Consider the following 20,859-nt stretch of genomic DNA (forward strand, 5'->3'; position numbering starts at 1 on the left):
TCTAGATTTGAAGTTTTCGTGACTGCAGGGATCCATACTCTTTGTTTTTTTTGTAAATTATGATGTAGACAAAAAGTGTGGCCCCCCCCCCCGTCGTTTCATTATTTTAATTAAGTTAATTTTACCGGCGCTGCATGCGTGGTTGGAGGAGATTGCAAGAGCTTGACCTACTTTTCACATCGCCCGCCCGTGTTCTAACGACGTCCGCGTGGGTGCGATGAAGTCAGAACATTTTTTTATATAAAAAATAGGCGGTTTGGCATCTGCCGTGCGTAAGCGGCTCTCACATCCGAGAAGCGCCACGATGGTAAGATAAATATATAACATAAGTAACGCGTCTTTGCTTGTTAAAGAACTTTCTTTTTATTCACAAAGAACAAAATCGGCCACACCAACATATTCGTGTGTTACCCCCGAAAGGATTCATCACGTAATGATGTTGCAGCCCTTTTGTGAATGCTCTGCTGGAAGGAGAGCCTCCCCATGCCGTGCAGGTTGGCGGGGCTTGGCCAGACCTCAACGTGCGGGTTTGGTAAAGACGAACAGCGTAGGCGAGGTAGCGTAGGACCCCGCACGAGTGTATTTTTGCTGCACTACCTTCTGGTGTGGTAGTGCCTCGTATCTTTTTTTCCACTGATAAAATTGTAAATGCAACAAAAAATGTCATACATTGCATTCGTTCATGGGAATTCCAAAGAATGTTCCTAGAATTATTTTTCAGATGGTATGAGGCCCCCTCCCTCCTCCGGCATGACAATGTCAGACCGAGCTTGACCCTGACAACATTCTGAGGGTCATTGAGCGCTCGAGCGGATTTGTGTTTCCCCATCCACCCCACGGCCCAGATCTGGCACCATTACGTTTCCATTTGTTCGGCCATTTGGAGGGTGTCCTGCACGCGCAGCGTTTTGACAATGACACTACCGTACAGGACACTCCGTAAACGGTTACGCGATGCTGATGAATCCTTGGAAAAGTGAGGGATTTCCTGCCCTGGTTCAACATTTGGCGCCGGCGCTTTCGAAAAGGATAGACGCCGCCTGGTGCCAACGATATGCACCCTGCTGCCAATTCAGGGTGATCCCCCAGTGTGCTGGCGGAGGGGGTCGGGGGTCACGCGATAACCCCCCCATTATATAAGTGGTGGCTGAGTCGCCGATGGTGAAGAGTCCGCGTGTGGCTGATGGCACCGACCACGAGCGGCGAAGACACGGCCGCGCGCTGTGGGCAATGGTGAAGCTTTGAGGCAGCTGCTGCCGGCTGTTCAGAACCCATCGCATGCAGTGTGCCATGGGTTCGTGCGGTTCCATACCTGCATTATGAGCTTAAAGTAAAACAAAAAAGGGACAGGCGCAGCCCTGCAAGTGCTTGCTCACATCCACTATTGGGAGAAGGGCCTCCATCGAGGGGACTCGATTTGTCATGCGTAATGATGACGGGAGATTGTTTTGACGATGGTGGTTATGATGATGTTAACGATGTCGGCGGTCGTGATGACTTCGGGGGAACGTGATAGTGGTAACGAAGCTCATGGTGGCGGAATGTTAACTACCTCACCTGGTATACAGGAGGTCGTGGATTCGATCCCGACCCTGGTGCCTGTATATTTAGAGTTTGCACGTTCTTCCCGTGGTCGCGTGGATTTTTCTCCGTGTCCTCCAGGTTTTTCCCGCCACATTTAGAAACACTCGTTTAGAGTATTTGGCTGCTCCTGTAAATTGCCACGCGATAACCCACTTCTTTGAGCCATCATTTGTGATAGCCAGGTCGCTTCTGAAAAATAGCTACATAGCTAAGTGAGCCTTACCTGTTAAAATATAAACGTTGAATTCACTCTCAACGGTTAATGGTGACAGTGGGCCCCCTAACTCGCTTGCCCCCCGCAGGCTGCTTCTGGGACTCGCAGCACTCGCACACCCTCACCGTGGGCTCCCCGGGCAACCCGGTCACCAAGATGGCGCACGTGGCCGGCCGCCTGTGGTGCAGCTGCCAGAACATCATCGTCGTCATCAACACCGCCAACCTCGTCCCGGAGGTGCGACTCAAACACCCCCGCGGCTCGATGACGCAGCGAGCGCTCGAGCCTGCCACGTGGGAGACCCGTAACGCCGCTCACTCGCTCAGCTTCTACATTCGTTTACTGCGGTTCTTTATGTCCACGCAAAATCCTGTCTCCCGTCTCTTCTTCTTTGCAGCATTATTCCCAGCCTTGCCCATGCCCACTGCTCCCTTCTCACCTCGCCCCAGCTGACGCCCGTATCGCACCCACGACTGACAGCCGAGGCCTCTCCACAAAATACAAGAGACCCGCTCGCCGTTTGTCAATTTCTGATCGATAATTCGTCGCTTCTTTTCTGCTACCGCCGATGTCTGGAACTCTCCTTGCCTCTGATTGTTCCCCACTGCGAACAACTCCCTGACTCTCCGAGTCCGGGTTAAAGAACTTCCTCTTCATCTCTGCCTTTGACTCTGCATCTTTCTTCACTCCCCCCGAACCCGATCCCACCCCACTCACTCACCCTCCCTCCCTCGAACGTGCGTCCCCTGACTGTTCAGCGTCCTTGAGGTGCGACTACATTTAGACACAGTATTAATCCACTTTGTATTGTACGTTACCCGAATGCCATATTAACGGCTTACTGGGTGGAGTGGTCACTGGGCTACAGGCCCAGAGGTTGAATGTGTTGCGTGATTTATACATTACTGGTTTATACCAACAGAAAACGCAGATGCTTTCCAGCCCCGTGGCACTGTTTACGGACCGCTTCGGGAATATGTGCAGCGGAACTTAATTTCCGTGTTTGTCCGGGCCAAGCTGCTGGTAAACAGCCTGAAATGGTCATAAAATATCTGGGGGAAGGAATTCAGATTGAACCTGTCGACATTAATCAAGCTCACAGGCAGTGGTGGGGGTGGGGGGAGGCAGAGTTAATGCTTCGGAGGGACTTGAAAACGTCATTTCTTGTAAATCCAATAGTAATGTTAAATAAACTGGGATGCCAGTGAATACACACCGTTGTCCTCGCTCATCCTGCCGCAGTTGGTGGCCTCGTCGTCATTGCCCATCGTCGACTCCACAAATCATTGCATCCTCCCCGCAGACCAAGACAACACAATTTGATTTATAAGGCATCTAGACTCTGGCCGCATCTCCAAGACGCCTTACAAACGGGGGGGGGCGGGGGAGGGAAACTTTTCCATGTAGGGCAGTTTGAGGAAGCCGGGGACTTATTGCCAAGAAGGGAATCGGGAGTCGAATGCTTCGGGGCGAGTCAGGGGAATTGAAATGAGGTGAGAGCGGCAGAGCAAACGCGTCACAGTGTGGCACGCACAGTCGTAGGGAGAAAAGAAAATTAAAGTATTGATCCTGGACTTGGGAACGGGGAGGGGTGGGGGAGGTTTCGGCGGTACGATTAGGGAGACGCAGTGAATTCCACAAAGTGAATTTCCCACATTGTTGTCGATAAGCAGCCGATTCAAACACGTGCACGTTTTCGCAGCCGCTTGCGCAATCCACGTGTGTTTGTTTTTTCCTGGGTCGCTCTGCGTGCTGAGCTTTTCTTACCTCGAGCTTTCGCCACACTGCTGCGGGGGCGTCGTCAGAGAGTCAACTCCTGAAGATGGCCACTGTAGAACCTCAACTCCTGTGCGAATGGCGGGCACCTGTGTGTGTGCCAAAAACTAAACCTGCCTGCGATCAATGGGCGATTGAGCCTCCAGCAGCCACACACCTCCACACGTGTGGATCAATGTTCTTCCCCAGAACATCAGTTGGTTGAGTCTATCAGGACTCATCTTAAAACATGTGTTTTCGCTTGCATCACCGCCTGTGTAGATTACATGCCTTATACAATGTTTTGCTTCATTCAGTTTAACGCCTTAAGGGTTTTGTTTGTTAATTCAGTTTTATTCTTTCGTGGTTTCCGAATGGTTGGGTTATTTTTGCGCTGAGGCCTTGTGCTAAAGGCTCTGTATAAAAGCAACTTTCAGCTTGGTTCGTTAGAAACCTCGACAGAACAAATAACCAGCACAGCCCGACTTGTAAAAGCACGCTTGGATCGTTACCGACGACAAAAACACTTTTGTTGATTTAATAAAAAAAATAACCCTTGCCACGTCCGTCCGTCTGTCTGCCGGTCCGTGTCTCCCCGACTCCCCCATCACGCGGGCTTCCCATCGCCGCAGCACACGTTCACGGTGGGGAGTGACGCGTCACGCGCCGTCTCGTGCCTCGTGGCGTCGGGGCTCGGCGTGTGGGTCTCCGTGCAGAGCAGCGCCTCCGTGCGCCTCTACCACGCGCAGACGCGCGACTGCCTGGCTGAGATCGATGTGGCGCCCGCCGTGCACAAGATGCTCGCAGGTGCGTCGTCGTAGTCGTTATCGTAGTCTTCGTTTTTTTTGTCGTCATTATCGTCGATTAAAAGCTTTCATGACTGCAGGGATTCATCTTATTGGTTTTTTCGGTAAAGTCACGTAGAAGGGAAGTAATTAAATAATAAAAATAAAACATAATAAAATATAATGTAATATAATAATTTATTTTATTATGCTTTATTTTTAATATAATATAATAATTTATTTTATTATGTTTTATTTTTATTACTTTATTATTTCCCTTCGACGTGACTTTACCGAAAGAACCAAGAAGGTCATCATCACCGTCGTCGTCGTCATCATTATTGACATCATTGTCGTCTTTGTCATTATCATCGTCGTAGTCATCGTCGTCATCATCATCGTCGTCATTGTCAACGTCATCACCGCCGTCACTTAATTGGCCGCATTGCCTCTTGTCAGCATGAGTTGATTCCCACACTCGTGGTTACGAGTGTTAGGATCGATCCCCGCTCTCTGATTTGATGGATTGCCACGATGATTGGGGTTGTAATTTTATCAAAGAAGTCATTCTTTTGCTTGTCTCATTGGTATTGTTTGTCGTTTCTTTCCCGTTCGTTATGTTTTGTTACGTACATTATTTCTCGTATCTTCTTATCTGTCTCCTTTGTATTTTATTTTGGAAATTCTACCGTCTGGCTCGTGTTATAGTTTTTTTTCATGCATCGTGTCTAATTGGTACACTCTTTTTCTTTCTCTCTTATTTTCTTTCTCTCGTTCGTTCGCTTCGTCTTTTGGAAGCATTTTCACAGGATTTGCATTTGTTATAAAACGATCGCTTCTTACACGTACAATTTCACGCTCGTACCAACAGCGTGAGAAGCAATTTTTTTATAAAGAATCACGAGTCATTAGATGCTATCAACTGTGTGTCCTGATTGTGGAATGGTTAAAGCCCTGCATCCACTCGGAATGGATTTTACTTTTCACGAAAAAAACCCATCCCGGTGGCTCAGCGGTAGAGCGAGCGGCTCGCAATCATGAGGCCGGCCGCGAGTTCAAATCCTTGTTGGGGTGAGGGCCGGCGGGGGCAGGGGCCGGCGGGGCGGTCAACTCCTCCGTGGTCGATTGAAACGTGCCCCCTCGCGCGCGTTGCGTGTCTCCAGGCGCAGACGCGATCATCCGGCAGCACAAAGCGGCGTGCCTGCGCGTCACGGCGCTGCTGGCCTGCAAGGACATGCTGTGGGTGGGCACGAGCGCCGGCGTGCTGCTCACCCTGCCGCTCCCGCACATCCCGCCCAAGCTGCCCTCCACGGCGCGGCAGAACGCCGCGGCCGCTCCGTTGCCGGCTCCCGTCACGACGGCGGCAGCGACATCGCCGTTAGGGACCCAGGGGCCACCCCTCCTGGCCCAGCTGTTGCCCATGGGCTCGACACACGGCCACACGGGCCACGTTCGCTTCCTCACCTCCATCGAGCTGCCACTGGACGCGGCTGCTGAGACTGGGCCGGTCGGGTCGGCCGACAAAGGTGCGCTCGCGTTCGTCGGTTGCAGCGGTTGAGCTGAAGCGAAACTATTTTTATTTTTTTTATTTTCCTGGCCACAAATTATAACTCAACGAAGTGGCTTGTCACGTGGAAATTTACAGCAGCCATATCATTTACAGTAGCCATAAACGCATGGTGCTAAATGTGGAGGGAAAAACCGGAGGAGCCGGAGAAAAATCCACACGACCACGGGGAGATAGACATGCAAACTCCAAATATAGAGGAGGCAGTGTCGGGATCGAACCGACAACCTCCTGTATACCAGGCGAGGTAGTTAAAAATTGTGCTGCTGCGCACGGCTCTCCGATGTGGTCATCGTTCGGAACGACGTCCGACGTTTCGCTGCACGTGCTCAAGAGGCTGTCATCGCGTGGAAGAGCGGAATGTCGGGCGTCGTGCCGCACGACATGCGGCACGACCTGAAAACGCATCGCAGAAAGGTGCGCGTGTTCTGCAGCGTAAGCCTATCCATGTCGCCCCTCCGATTGGCGCGGTTGGCTATGTATGGCGCGAAAGAAGTTCAGCTTACGGGGTGGAGCAGTGGTGCGCAGTGGTTAGGGCACTGCTCCATGAGCCAAGCAACCCAAGTTCAATTCCTTGCCATGGCTAGCATCAGTGGCAAGTGATATCTGAACTTTGGCCTTGGCCCCCAGCCCCCCCCCCCTTCGCGAGCCCACGCTGACCAGCGTGGTGAAGTATGGTCAAATAAAACATCATGACCGACATGGCTTGGGCGGGAAGGCCTTCATTCAACAGTATACTGACAAGAGAGTTTAAATTATAGTTTTGTTTTATTGTTTTTAAATGTCACCGAAAGTTGTAGCATTGTTAATTTCATTATCATTCCTACTCCAGAAGTTTATTACTGAACATCATTACCCAGTTCTGCAAATAAGTGCGAGTTCTACGACTTCCTGTGTATGTGTTGTGCATTGAAGTGAAAAACATCTCAACAGTTTCAAATTGTACCTAACACATTTACCGAGGTTAAAAAAGTGCATACTCACCTCTTAGTGTCATCTTCGATACTTTAGTTACCATCTTAACGGGATGTACACTCACGGGATTCGAATGGCGTGTTCAGACTTGCATCGGCTCGCGCTCTGTGTCAGTGACGTGTGAATCGCATTACGAATCGTTACCGACGACGGTGATTAGACGTGTAAAGATTCTCCTGATTATTGTAACAATAGTCAGTCCGATTTACAGCGCTCGCTAAAACCTGTGCAGTGAATCGCTACCACAAGCGATTCGATTGTCAAACCTCGGCTTCAATTTTTCACTCAAGAAGCAATTCGTTTTGCCCTTTGGTTTTAACCGTCTCATTTGTATTGTTCCTCATTCAATTTCCGTGCCATTTGCACAGTTGTGTCGGCCTCATCAGCCTCAACAAAGTACGAGCGTACAAAGTTATAATAATTTATTCTCACACGGCACCATTCAAAATCTTAGCGTGACCACAAAGAGTCCCGGTTCACTTGACGAATCGACGCGTTACGCTTTGCACACCGATTAGCACCTCCGATTGGCTACACACAGTGCGAAAGAAGTTCAACATACATACACCGAACGACGACGACGACGACGCTCACATCGTCAAAATGTTTTTCCCATTTTCGTGCGACGGCCCTGCCCAGGCCGCCTGGGCACCATCTACGACGGAGGCTGCGTGAACCCTCACCACCAACAACAGCAGCAGCAGCAGCAGCACACGTGGGCTCGCCAAGGCTCCGCGCGGCGCCGGGCCCAGGCCGCCGCCCCCCCTCGCACGCGCACGCTCGTCATCAGCGGCGGGGACGGCTACGAGGACTTCCGGCTCAGCGGAAGCAACGAATCCGCCGGGCGGGATGACAGCACCAACCACTTGCTGCTGTGGCGCGTCTGATCGGGCGGCTCTCACAAGCAGCGCCAGCTGTTGCTGTGGTCCGGCGCGGGCGGGCGAGCGGGCAGCCCCCCGCTGTGAGAACGTCGCAGCGGTCGTCGTCGTCGTGTTATTTATTGTTTTATTTGTTTGGTTTGTTGATGCCGTTATGAGTGGCGGAGAGCACTGTGGGGGTGGGAAGGCACAAGTTGTTGGGGTTAGAGGACCGGACACAGGCTTTGAGCGGTGCTCGGAACAAAGCGAGACGTTCCGATGCACCTTTGCACCCAATGTGCGTTCCTTAACGATGTACGTCACAACACAACATGAATTGGATAGATGAAGCCTCCGGATTGATTCGCATCTGAAGATTATGTTCGAGTAAGGGGGACTGCACACATGAAGGGAGATTTGGAGAAAAATAAAGAATGTTTTTTTTTTTGCAAGTAGTGAGGAGGTAGGAGTAAGCTGCAGGGCAGAAAAGAGGGACCACACGATGGTGAGATTGAATAAGTGAAGAATGATTTTGGCCGGGGATGGGGGGGGGGTGGTACTGGTTAATCCGGCAAATTTGAAGGCAGGGTTGGTGACTCGTGCTAAGACCATGTGTGTGGGACAGCCACCGTCAAAGGCAGTGAGTGGGCCGTGTGAGGCAGTACAGCAAATACGTTGCAAGGAGGTGACAAAAGGGGGTCCCAAAATGTCATTATTTTTTGTACCACCAACACACCGCATTCCTCGACCCTTGCACACGTTTTTAGCGCAATCACCATACAATTTGGATCAAATATACGTTTGTGTGTGTCTCTCTAGCCTGGAAAGCTGAAGTCAGAATCTTGACTTCGGATAGCCACGTACACGCATGCGGCTAAAAAGCATGGGTAGTAAGTCGATGTGAAGACGTGCCAACGTTTGTCCCCGTTTACCGCGTCGAGCATGCCTGGGCAAAAACCTTTTCCTTAAATGTGACGCCAAACCCAGGTTGCGTTTGTGGTATCACCATCTCAAATCGGACATCGCCCTGCAGCCGGGTTCGCAAGCTTGCATGATGATATCACCCGGACAGATTTGGCGCTACCACAGGCGGCGCTTTGTCATGCGGCGTTCCTGATGGTGGCGAGAGAATGAACGTTGCTTTTTTGAGCATCCATGTCATGGGAAGCGGCCCTTAAGTGGTACAAAATGCTTGCCAAGCAAGACCGACACCTGCCCAAGGGTATACAACGTTTAACAGCCCAAATTATGTGCATCTTTCAGAAAGTAGACCAGCAGTGGAATTCAGTTGTGGCGATGGAAAGTCACGCACATTGCTACACTGCGCACATTTCAGGATGACAGGTGGAAATTTGTATGCATCCGGCATGCTCGTTTCATGACAAAACGTGAACATTGCTAGAAACGTGTTAATAGAAGTGTTGACGGATGTACACCCGTCTCTGCAACACTGCTCCGCAGGTGTGACCGATTTCTCAAAATCCCTGGTTGGTTCGTTGGAATATATATTCAACAAGTCCTGCCTTTGATGCAAACTAATTTTCGTAAAGTCCAAATTGCATCGCCACAAAATTGTATTTATTTATATGAAGGTTTGCGTCCTACTGTAAGCTTAGTCCGCGTGTCCCATTTGGCCCCAATTTTTGAAGCTCTACAATGTTAACGAAGCCTATCGAACAATGCCGGCTCGGGGGGGGGGGGATGCAGGCTACAATGAGCGTCCACGTAAAAAACAATCTCAAAAACCTGTGCCAATGTTCAGTCAACTTGTCAAGAAATTATGCCAAGAAACACCTTGGTAATAATCACGTGCAAAATTGAGGCAGAACAGAGTTTATAGTGCTATACGTTTTGCCTTTTTTATTACTTATAACCGGGGACACTAACTGAGGTTGTGTATTCCGCGGCTGTCAATGGAGTGCACTTAATTGATTTGTAAGTCTATTTCCTGTGGCCCTGGCAGATGTCATCCCGTTTCCTGTGCAATATGCTGATGAGACACATTTACAGTAGGAAAACGATTTACTTTGACTTGTATGCGTCACCTCTGATTTTTTTGGTTTGTTTAATTGGTGTTAAGCAAATTACACGTTTTATAGACTTGTGGAAAAAAAAAAATAGGGCTTGCAATTTGATCGACGGAATGCGGCGGTCGCCATATTTACGAACAAACGAGTTGCATGGCCTAATCGTGTGATAGAAAGTTTACCCTTCGAATTTTTTTTGCTGCCATTTTTTAAAACACAATATAACCAAAACCTTGAGGTGATATTTTTGAGAACATTCACGATTCAGAAACGGTTTTGTCTCGGACCAGAACATTACTGTTTGTAGACAAATCTTCCGTATTTTTTTTATTCATTCTGTATCGCAGGAAACTATATAAATGTTGTTTTAAGCGATAACTATTTTGAGCATTCATAAAAAAGAAAAATCACATTTCCTTAACCTGTGGATCATTATCATTGAAAACCACACCGAAAATGTGTCGGTTTCAAATTCACACTTAACACCTTATTCACGGTACATGTATTTTTTTTTGTCTCGACATCAACAGCACTTAATCACAAGCCGTGGAGCCCCTGCGAGATTGCAATTACGTGCGCATGGGTTAAACGAGCCCTGATTTTTGTAGGCACTTCGTGCACACGGTGGGATATTTTTAGTGTGCGGCGGTGTCAGCGCTGTTGTCACGTTGGATTGACTGTGCGTCACCTGTAACACGATGATCCCTTCTTGTGCATAGCCTGCCCCCCACTACACGACAGCGTAGCAGTCAACGTCACCGAGCGTTTAAAACCAAAGGCTCATCGCGGCTTATTCAAACGGAGTTGAAAATATAAATGTAGTACGATGGCGTTTTTTTTCCATTTTGTTTTATACTCATCACTTTCGTTTTGACACTTCTAATTTATACGCACAGTCAAGTTTTTTTGTTGTTCATTTTTTTTTCAATATCTATTATAGCCGTTCTGCCCATATAGCATGCGTTGCGTGATCGGTCCAGTATTTTATTTTTTAAGGCTGCAGCACAGACACAGTCTCTTTAAGTCGCATCTATCCTCGCAACTCAACCACCCACTTCATTTTGAGTGGATTTATATTTTACAATCGTAGTTTGGTAGATCTCATGCTCAACCCCACATTTTTCACCGCATTTAAGACAAAAAGGGCGTATTTATATTGCAGAGATTTGTGAAAGACTCCTCTCGCAACACAGCTCACACACAACAGTGGCAGAGGGGAGAACGTTTGGCACTGCACTGAAAAACCTGGCGTTGGGAAATTATTTGCACGCAACAATCGCTCTATCTTTATTTATAGGATGCTAGCATTGTTTTTTAAATTCACTATCAGTCGACAAATGGGATAATTTGACCTCTTTTTTCACTCTACCACTGACCCGAGGCCTTGCTAAAGCCAGCCCAGCGTAGTTCAACTAGCGCTAGGTTGTTTTTCGACTGCAGAACCCGAGCCGTGCCACTATTGTCATACAATCCAGTGTACCGACTGATGCACCATGTGATGAAAATTATTAACCACGCCACTCTGGCCCTGCTTGGCCCCTGAGCCAAATTCAGAGTGCTTGTGAGGCCAGCGTATCACAGTTGGGTTCTGGCTTGGCACGGCAAATAGCCAGTGGAACACACCGGCTGTGCCGTGAGGGCCCCGTGTTGGCACGGCTCGGATATGCCCCACTGGAAAGTGGGTATTAATTTTAATCACCAAGCTGCACTGGTCAGTGTGGTGAAGAATGGTCAAATAACCTCTATGGCTGACTCGGCATGGAAGGCCTTCATCTATCAGTGAATTGACAAAAGGTCTATAATAAATAAAACTGCAATCTTGGCATTGGCTGTGATGGGCTCATGAATCAAACACTATTTGACAACTTGTTCAATCAAGACATGTCATCGTATAACTAACGATTTAACAGTTTACCCAAGGATATCCATAACACTGACCGGCATATTTGCAGTCATTTAATACAGCTATTTGTCGACTGAGCATCGGTTGTTGAATTTTTCAGGACGATCATTTCTTTCATTACAGTGCCTTACGACAATAATTTTAGCTTCACAGTATAGGTTACTCAGTAATTAAGTTTTGTAAATACTTTCTGTTAGATCAGTGCACATATTATGTCATGATGCTACTCGTACATTCAGTATAAGTAACAGCGGTCCGACATTGTATATATTGGTATATATTGATATTGCTGTTTGTACATAAGATGCTTATAAGAGCCCTGCAGAAGTGTGGATATGAATGTAATTGAACACAACATTGTTATTTTTGAGTACATGTACGTTTCATACACGGTGGCACAGATTAATATTCACACTTTAAAAATGGCCCTTATCAGGACAATGGAAGCAGTGGCGAGGTCAAGAGGTCATCATTAACCGTGATGACCTCTTGACCATGAAACGATTGTGTGTATTGGAGAAGAAGAAAAAACAATCCATTCCAAAAAATACCCAGGAGAGAATCTATTCCAGGAGTTTTTTTGAATGCACATCACGAATGGGATATTTGACAATTCCCTATATGAGTAATTTTGCACGTGAGAGGAGGACTTGCGCTGCAGTGGCGGGATGTTAATTCTCTCACCTGGTATACAGGAGGTCGTGGGTTTGATCCCAACCCTGACACTTGTGTATTTGGAGTTTGCATGTTCTCCCCGTGGTCGCGTGGATTTTTCTCCGGGTCCTCCGGTTTTTCCCTGCACATTTAGAAGCATGTGTTTCGAGTATTTGGCTGCTATAACACTTCCACGTGATTACCCTCTTCGTTGATCTTTCATTTGTGGCCAGGTTGCTTCTGAAAAAGAGCTACGTAGCTCAGTGAGCTTTACCTAGTAAAACAAAATATCGGTTAGTTTAGATTTAGTTGATAATTTTCGCCCAGAGACAAACCACACTCCATACAATTAGCACGTCAGTATGCTACTTGTTGTATTTCCTCCTACATGTTACCGCCCCGCTACCCAGCAAGTGTGCCTGATTGTGGTTCTTATCTGAGCCATATATTCCAGACTTACGCTTTCACACCAGTGCTCCTTACAAAAAAAAACTACATTTTCTAAATCACTTAACAGTTGCGAATAAATAAGAAAGTTAACGTAATGGTTTTGTCTCGTTCACCTGTTGATCATGTAATCATATGATTGAGCCCTTGCCGAAAAATGTTTTGAGACAAAATGTATATTTAATTTAAATCCTTCACTAAACATCATGTGCAATGGTGACACGGTGGTTGGCACCCAACCTAGGGCTAACATTAGTAGCGAGTGATAGCTGAACCAGCACGGTGAAGTAAGTTCAAGAAAATCCCTCCGACCAAATAGCTTGCGGAGGATTTTACCATCATGAGTCTGGCAAGGCTGTAATTTATTATTGAACATCAGCCAGCCTGCAGAATACTTAATCTCACGCAGTCTGCATTGCGACAACCACCCCCCTGGCTTTTGATGCCTCAAAATGTTTAAATTTCCGCCGCCCTTTGCAGTAGTGTTGAGCGTTTTGAGTGGACATTAGTTTGGGCCACCTTGTGTATAAATGTGTGCAGCATACTCACCTTGGCGTATAATCTGTGTGTTTGCGTTCTGAGCGTCGCTGCCACGGTCACGCGAGCTTGTGCTGTTACGGGTGCGCGACCCAAAGGTAGTGGCTCTAAAGCTATCCCACAGTGCACGCGTTTCGATGTGCTGTGTCCACCCCCATGTTAAATGACACGGCGTTCCCTCATTAAAATTCACACAATTGTACCACTTGACGGGGTGTGTGTGTGTAATTGCGTTTTCTTTCTACGTGTTCGTATTTTTTATTGCACCCAGCGAGTAAATAGCGTCGCTGATGATATTTTAGACGCTGTGTGATAAGCTTTGTCCGAGTGTGTTTTTCCATTACAATGTTGCTTTGTACGTTTAGCTGACAGACTAATACAGTAGAATTTAACACAAATATGGGGTCAGGGTCAGTGTGAAAGCTGGCTTTGTAAAGACACGCACAGTTAGAAGCATTGGTCATGATTCAGGGTCATGGTTTGATTCAAGAATCAATTATTGTTTTCTCATATTTAATGTGTTGTTTTCTTATTCTGTATCCGTCTTGGACAATCGCATTCTTTATATTAACAAAAGTCCAAAATAATAGGCAGATTCTCCTTGCATACATTTTGGTGATGGTAATACATTTAAACAAAGGGATTGTTTTCGATTTAAAGCTTTCGTGACTGCAGGGATTCATCTTCTTGGTTCTTTCGGTAAAGTCACGTAGAAGGGAAGTAATAAAATAATAAAAATAAAACATAATAAAATAATTCTCACGACGTTTCGGCCACAACGCAAGCAGCCGTCCTCAGGTGAAGACCAGGTCTCCCGACAGAATTATTTTATTATGTTTTTATTATTTTATTATTTCCCTTCTACGTGACTTTACCGAAAGAACCAAGAAGATGAAAGGGGTTGTTACTTGCCTAGTACATGCAAAGATCTGAATGAAAGCCAATTTGACAATAATTTGCAGAAAAGATCATGGGCTGATACAAAATTAGTCCATCTGCTGAAAGTGTCATCATGCATCGCCTGAGAGTATACTTAGCTGACTCTTGATGATGTGTTGTCTGTGCAGTCTTAGTGTCGCTACTCCAATTGTATACATGGTCTTATTGTGGTATTTGTTTAAATCCGGCCACATTTGTGAGACTGGCTCACGGCATCAGGTTTGCTGAATCAAATGCCTTTTCATCAACTACAAAAGCCATACATAATGGTGTTTACTATTCATGTATCTTCTTTAGACTCTGCCTGAAGGCTGTTCACAGCGACACGATATATTTTCTGAAAATTTGAATGAAAAAATAACGCCTTGAATAGTAAGAGCATTAACCATCTCGAATTTGCTGACAACATAGCCCTTATACAAACCAAAGGTTATGAACTAAAGAGAATGATAAAATAACTGTATAGAATAAAGGCCACAATGTGGGGCTAAAAATAAATGGGGGGAAACCCAAAATGATTTACAACATTTTCGCAACAAAAAAAATTGCTGCGACACAAACGAAAATCACAAGAGGGCATGTATTTACCGTATAGAAGCATAAACCATCACTGAAACTCCGGTCATCCTCGCAGCGGCTGTTGGCTATCAATAAAACAAAGACGGTTACTGCATCGTGTGCTTTCAGATGCGCTTCTGCGGCCGTCTGGAACGTTCTTCCTTCCGATATTAGGAAGCCACTGGAGCTATGCACTTTTGCATTTAGGTGGAAAACTCATTTATTTAGAACTGCTGTTTGTGTTTAGTTTGTTGTCCTTCCCCTGCACCCCCGATCGGCACGGTTGGCTATGTACGGTGCGAAAGAAGTTCAACATATGTATAGTGCAAATTATTGAATGTAGACTAGGATGAAAATTATTAAACTATCAAATAACATCAAATAACCATGTAAGAGCAGGATAAAATGTTTTTTTCAAATGAAGGTGCTCGGTATGTGCTTATTGTCTGCCATGAAATGGATTGGAAATGTCAAATCTGACAATACAGCACGATGCAACAAAAGCTGTAGAGTAATCCTTTATCACATAGTCAGAGAGAGATGCATGCCGGGAATAAAATGTATACAGTATAATACATTTCGTATTTATATAGCATCTATATGCAAACTCATATCAAGATATGCTGTACAGAACAGCGGAGGCGTCCAGGGGAAATAAGGCTTATTTATTTATAGGAGATAAAAAAAACGGTGGTCATGGGCAAAATAAGAGGGAGATAACGATGAACTTGGACTTGAAACAGGCAAAGGGGCCTGACAAAATGGATAGCTGGGGGAATGGAATAACACTTAGAGACATGCAAATTATAAACATCATGCTGACTTAAGTTTAAGTGGGCTTCGGTGGGACACATAACTAATAGTATGGATTATGGTGATGGATGAGACTGGTGACAACATGGGAACCAATGGAGGGAACAGCCAAGAGGATGACTCAGAGGTGGATCGAACTGCAGATTGTGGCATCACGGGACCTTGCATCCAGTGATGGTCAGACCAAGGATGCGAACGACTTGTTTAAAGAAAAGAAAAAAACCTGACGTGCAATTAAAGTACATACGTGTAGTCCAATTGCCTACATTTCTTACAAAAAATATATAGATTTCATGTTTAAACTAAGAGCATGTTCAAAAATGAATAATTTTCAATGTGCTTTATTGCAAACGCATTTACAAAAATAACTAACCAGCTCAATGAGTGGACATCAGATGTGGAATGTTTCACAAGAGTACCCATCCAGATTACTGTCGACCAACAAATAGAATATGCCATCGCAGATTTATAGGGCAGTTATTAAAAACAATCACGAGGCCTTTTTTATGCAATTAAAAATCCCTCTACAGGGTGTTTCAAAAAGATGGACCCAATTTCAGAGATATAGCGATTTCAAATCGGGTCCATTAATTAAACGATATAAAAACATTACGTTACCCTATTTAATTACCTTATCCACCGAAGCCATTCGATCATTGTGACGGAATGGAAAGCTAAACGGGTACACGACGACACGTGTAGTTTTCACGCGCGGCCAACGCTCGTTCCAGAACTCCACTCACACAAGAGGGCCGGATTTCACACGAAGCCCTACGATTTTTAATAGGTAGAGCCTCGGTGCGATTGCTGCATTGGATGCTAAACAACTTCGATTCGACACCCGACCACGTGTTTACGCAATATTGTGAGCCGCCGTTCCCGTAAAAAAGGGGGGCAATTGGATTGTTTGCGACGCAGATGGCACTTCATCCTGCTCATTGTCACTCCTCCTTCGAGCCAAAAACAAATACAAAAAAAACCTCCCAAAAACATTCGTCAATAACACTTAGTAGGGGAGGGGGGAAAATGAAAAATATATAAAAATAGGCGACGTTCGGACAATGGCACTTCTTCATAGCACATCGTGTGCATTGACGAATGTTGCCGTGTTTGTTAATTATGCGTCGCTGCCAACACAGCTACAGCAGCATCAGCAATTAATGTGGGACAATCACTGTCTGCAACTCCGTCGATTAATGGTCTGCAAAGACGACAATGGGCCACTGTTATTGTGGTCGATTCCAAACCCGTCAACCCCCTTATCAGTGCCCCCTACCTCATCACAGACCAATTCAGACCTCATTGGTCACCCCGTGCCCCTTATCAATCTCAACGTTCATCCGACAACGTCCCATCACGAGGGAGAAACACAAACAAATAAGACAAACACCACCACTACACACCACTACACTCACCACTAAACTCACCACTTGTACACTCACCATTTGTGCACTCACCACTACACTCACCATGACATACATGTGAACCCCTAATCAATGCCCTACCTTATTACAGACCAATTCAGACCTCATCGGGCACCCCGTGCCGCTATAAATATCAAAGTGCATCCTACAACCTCCCATCACAAGGGAGAAACACAAATAATTACACAAAAAAATATGCCCGTATTAAAATGTCTGTGCGCCTTCCGGACCTGAAAACTTAATTTCCCTGTACAAGAGCACGGGGTTTACACCGCGCGGGTCTGACAACTATGGGATTACTCGATGACCCTTTAATATCGGCGGCCGTCCTGGGCCCCCATCGCCCCCTCCCCATCCTCCCTACTCGAAGGTGGGAAACCCCCCCCCCACTACCTGCAAGCCTCGCACAGCGTGACGCTGCTCATTATGACGGGCGGTGCGTCCCCAAAATAGCCCCCTCCCCCCAATGGAAAAAAACACCTCCCGTCCAGCGGCACACATGGGGACAAGTGAGACTTTCCCGACTGCACGTTCAGTCGAACACTTAATACTGGTAGGAACCACCTGGTTCCAGCAGCCCACAGGGGATTGTTGTGTCCGTCCGTCCGTCGTGCATCCAAAAATGGGAGGGGTGGGGAGGGGCTGGGTGGGGAGGGTGGGGAGGGGCTGGGTGGGGAGGGTGGGGCCGGATGGGGGATGGGAGGGGTGGGGCTGGGTGGGGAGGGGCTGGTCACCCCGTGGTATATTTAAACAATCTTTTTAGACGCTTTCTATTAACTCACTCTGTTGTTGTCGTATCCTCAAATATTGTAACTCAAGTTTAACCCACTTCGCAATGTGGTATCGACTGCAAACTTGGTATACTTATGTCATACTGATGACAATACTATATTCTATCATTGAAAATTAAATTAAATAATGTAAACCATCTTTTTATGTTATGTTTCGGCTTGGGTCTAATTGTCCATGCGCAACTCACGTTGGCTGTCATTGCCCACGGTCCCTTACTTTATGGCAAGCTTCGGGCCACTTCCTCTAGTCGTGGAGTTCTGCCATTACTCGTACGGCACATTTCATTAAAGCTTGTTTAAAAAAAAAAGTATTTTTAAATATTACTTATTTTTCTACCTACGTGACTTTACCGAAAGAGCCAAAGAGTTCACCATTGGAACCTCCTTTGCCAGTAGCAAAATATGATCATTGGGTTTTTACCCTTTTATCTGGCAACAAAACTGACACCTTTTTTTACAAGGAGTCATGTTTGCATTGACCACAATACCTGCGGTCGGAATGCAAACAAAAAACACAACTCTGATAATGTATGCACTGTCCTTGAAATTGATTGGTCCATACCCGAGACAGCTTTTCTATAGCCTTAGTCTCACATGGTGTTGGACCAGATGACGCCAAAAGGCGCACAACTCAAATACAATGCACCATCAGAGTATGAGAGCTCGGGGTAAGCATTTACACCATTGGAACCTCCTTTACCAGTAGCAAAATATGATAATTGGGGTTTTACCCTGGCAACAAAACTGTCACCTTTTTTACAAGGAGTCGTGTTCTGGTTCAATACCGTGTGAGACTAGGCTCTAATAAAAGCTGTCTCGGGTGTGGACCAATCAACTTCAAGGACAGTGCATACATTATCAGAGTTGTCTTTTTTGTTTGCATTCCGACCGCAGGTATTGTGGTCAATGCAAACATGACTCCTTGTAAAAAAAAGGTGTCAGTTTTGTTGCCAGATAAAAGGGTAAAAACCCAATTATCATATTAACCAAAGTTACGGATTCCAACGCCTCTTGCTTGCTCTTAATGAGAATCTTTGTGTTCGTCGAGGCAGGCGAACGGTAGAGGGCGCAAGAGCTCCCCTTTGGGGTTGGTTGTGCCACCACCTCGGCATGCGTAGAGGTGGGGGACTGCCGGGGAAGAAGCATTGATGGTGGTGGTGATGGTGGTATGGTTATGGTGGTGGTGATATGGTGATGGTGGTGATGGCAAGGCGGGCTGTAGGGGATTGTTGGTGGCTCCTGCTACGTACACTCGGGTACGTGGAAATGCGTGTGCGTGAGTGTGGTGTTGTTGTGTTGTGTATTGGCTAAGTGTGTGTGTGTGTTGTTGTGTTGTGTGTGTTGTTGTGTGTTGGCTAAGTGTGTGTGTGTTGTTGTGTTGTGTGTGTTGGCTTCGTGAGTGTGTGTGTGTTGTTGTGTTAGCTTCGTGAATGAGTGTTGTTGTGTGTGTTTTTTGTTGTGTGTGTTGTTGTGTCTTGTGTGTGTGTTGGCTTCGTGAATGTGAGTGTAGCGGTAGTTTTAGCGAGTGACCGACAAACCCTCCCTGCTCCCGGCTTCAATTCCCACTCACGGACACCAACACCGATTGACGACCATCATCATCACCACCATCAACCTCCTCCTCGTCCCCCCCGAGGACGACTCGGCTTCAAGGGAGCACCCGCGGGTTGCTGTGTGCCCCAAAACAAACACAAATCGCCACTGGGGGAGAGACTAAGGCGGATGGGCGGACTGACATCGTTGTTGGTGACCACCCCTCGAGTCGTTTGCCGGCTTTCGACATCGGCGCTCGCCAGCAGCACTTGCCCCGACATTCTGCTGAGGCTACACGGGGGAGCTTTGTCTTTATCTGTGTGTGTTGGGGTGGGGAGTGTTCACGTGTCGGCCTCAATGTTCTCCGTGCAGTTCACATTCCGTCCAGTTCCACAACGGGCTTCACAATCACTCACACACACACACCACGTACCACACACACAACCACGTCCTCGCCTCCTTCATGTAACAACATCGTGTGCTGCTGCTACTACTGCTGCTACTGCTGCTACTGCTGCCATACAACAACCTTCTTGTAACCCTGTACACAACACCATGGGGCTCAGCAACGTCACAAGGTACGTTGCTGTGTGTGTGGTGTGTGGTGGGCACAACGCGGGTCTGAGATACCGACACTGGAGACATTTGAATCGGTACTGGCTGGGCCTCCTCCCCTAGGTCGACTCAGCCTCAAATTTGTACCTGGTGTGGTTTGTTGTGAACATCGCTGGGGGAGGGGGGGGGAGACAAAGGCGGTCGGGCGTGGTGGTTCTGGCCACCCCAACAACCTCGTGTGGGTTGCTACTCGCTAGCAGCACTTGCCCCGGCAGGCTACACGGGGGGTCTTTGCCTTTGTTTGGGTGGGCATCATGGGCCCTGTGTTGGCATCATGGGCCATGTGTTGGCATCATGGGTTTTGAATATTGACGTCTTGCGATTGTCTTTGTTGTTGAGGTGGGATGCACTATTGTAAAACTAATAGGGTCCCACACACACACAAGTTGTCACCATTATAATCTCGACCTTTTTTAAAACCATATATGGAAGCATTACATCTTCATATTTCATTGTTCTTCCAATAAACACCACCACCACCGTTCTCTTATGCTACTCTTAGTTAGTTTCACTTCAGTGCAATACCATGGTAATGATGGTGAGCATGATTGTCTATCTAATATTTTACAATACCACCACCTCCATCATCATCATCTATCACTATAATTCACCAACACTGTCTTCAGCAGCCATTGTCATATTTAATCTACTACCATAACCCGTATCTACTACTACCACTGTTAGTATCGTCTTCATCGCCTTACTGTCAATGTACCATCTCAGTCACTGGCAGTCGATTGAAAACGATCGATCGACGATGATAATGTTGACGATAATCACGCTCATCTCAAATTTCCACCACCACCACCATCATCAAAATCATCATCTCCCATCAATGTTAATCCGCATCATCATCAGATGCTTGCTGCATTATGAATCTC

The 20,859-nt window shown here is 46.7% G+C and overlaps 2 protein-coding genes across 5 annotated transcripts in view; both read left to right on the forward strand.

Annotated features, from left to right (window-relative positions):
* LOC144937629 (rho guanine nucleotide exchange factor 17-like) overlaps nt 1-13,526 on the forward strand; it is a 121,847-nt gene extending 108,321 nt beyond the window's left edge. The window contains 4 exon segments of the mRNA XM_078864980.1: nt 1,887-2,035; nt 4,186-4,360; nt 5,502-5,864; nt 7,520-13,526. Of these exon segments, the coding sequence (XP_078721106.1) occupies nt 1,887-2,035; nt 4,186-4,360; nt 5,502-5,864; nt 7,520-7,767 (935 nt within the window). The 3' untranslated portion in view covers nt 7,768-13,526.
* Nucleotides 13,527-18,952: 5,426 nt separating this feature from the next.
* The window catches only part of LOC144937630 (RELT-like protein 1), a 49,955-nt gene continuing 48,048 nt past the window's right edge, over nt 18,953-20,859 (forward strand). For 2 of the 4 annotated variants that reach the window (XM_078864982.1, XM_078864985.1), the window contains exon 1: nt 18,953-19,086. The gene's annotated coding sequence lies outside the window, so the exon portion shown is untranslated. Of the gene's footprint in view, nt 19,087-19,640; nt 19,942-20,859 lie in introns of those variants that run through there. The other 2 variants (XM_078864984.1, XM_078864981.1) reach the window with 2 other exon arrangements.

Source organism: Lampetra fluviatilis, chromosome 19, assembly GCF_964198595.1.
Source record: "Lampetra fluviatilis chromosome 19, kcLamFluv1.1, whole genome shotgun sequence".
In the NCBI taxonomy this organism is placed as follows: Eukaryota; Metazoa; Chordata; class Hyperoartia; order Petromyzontiformes; family Petromyzontidae; genus Lampetra; species Lampetra fluviatilis.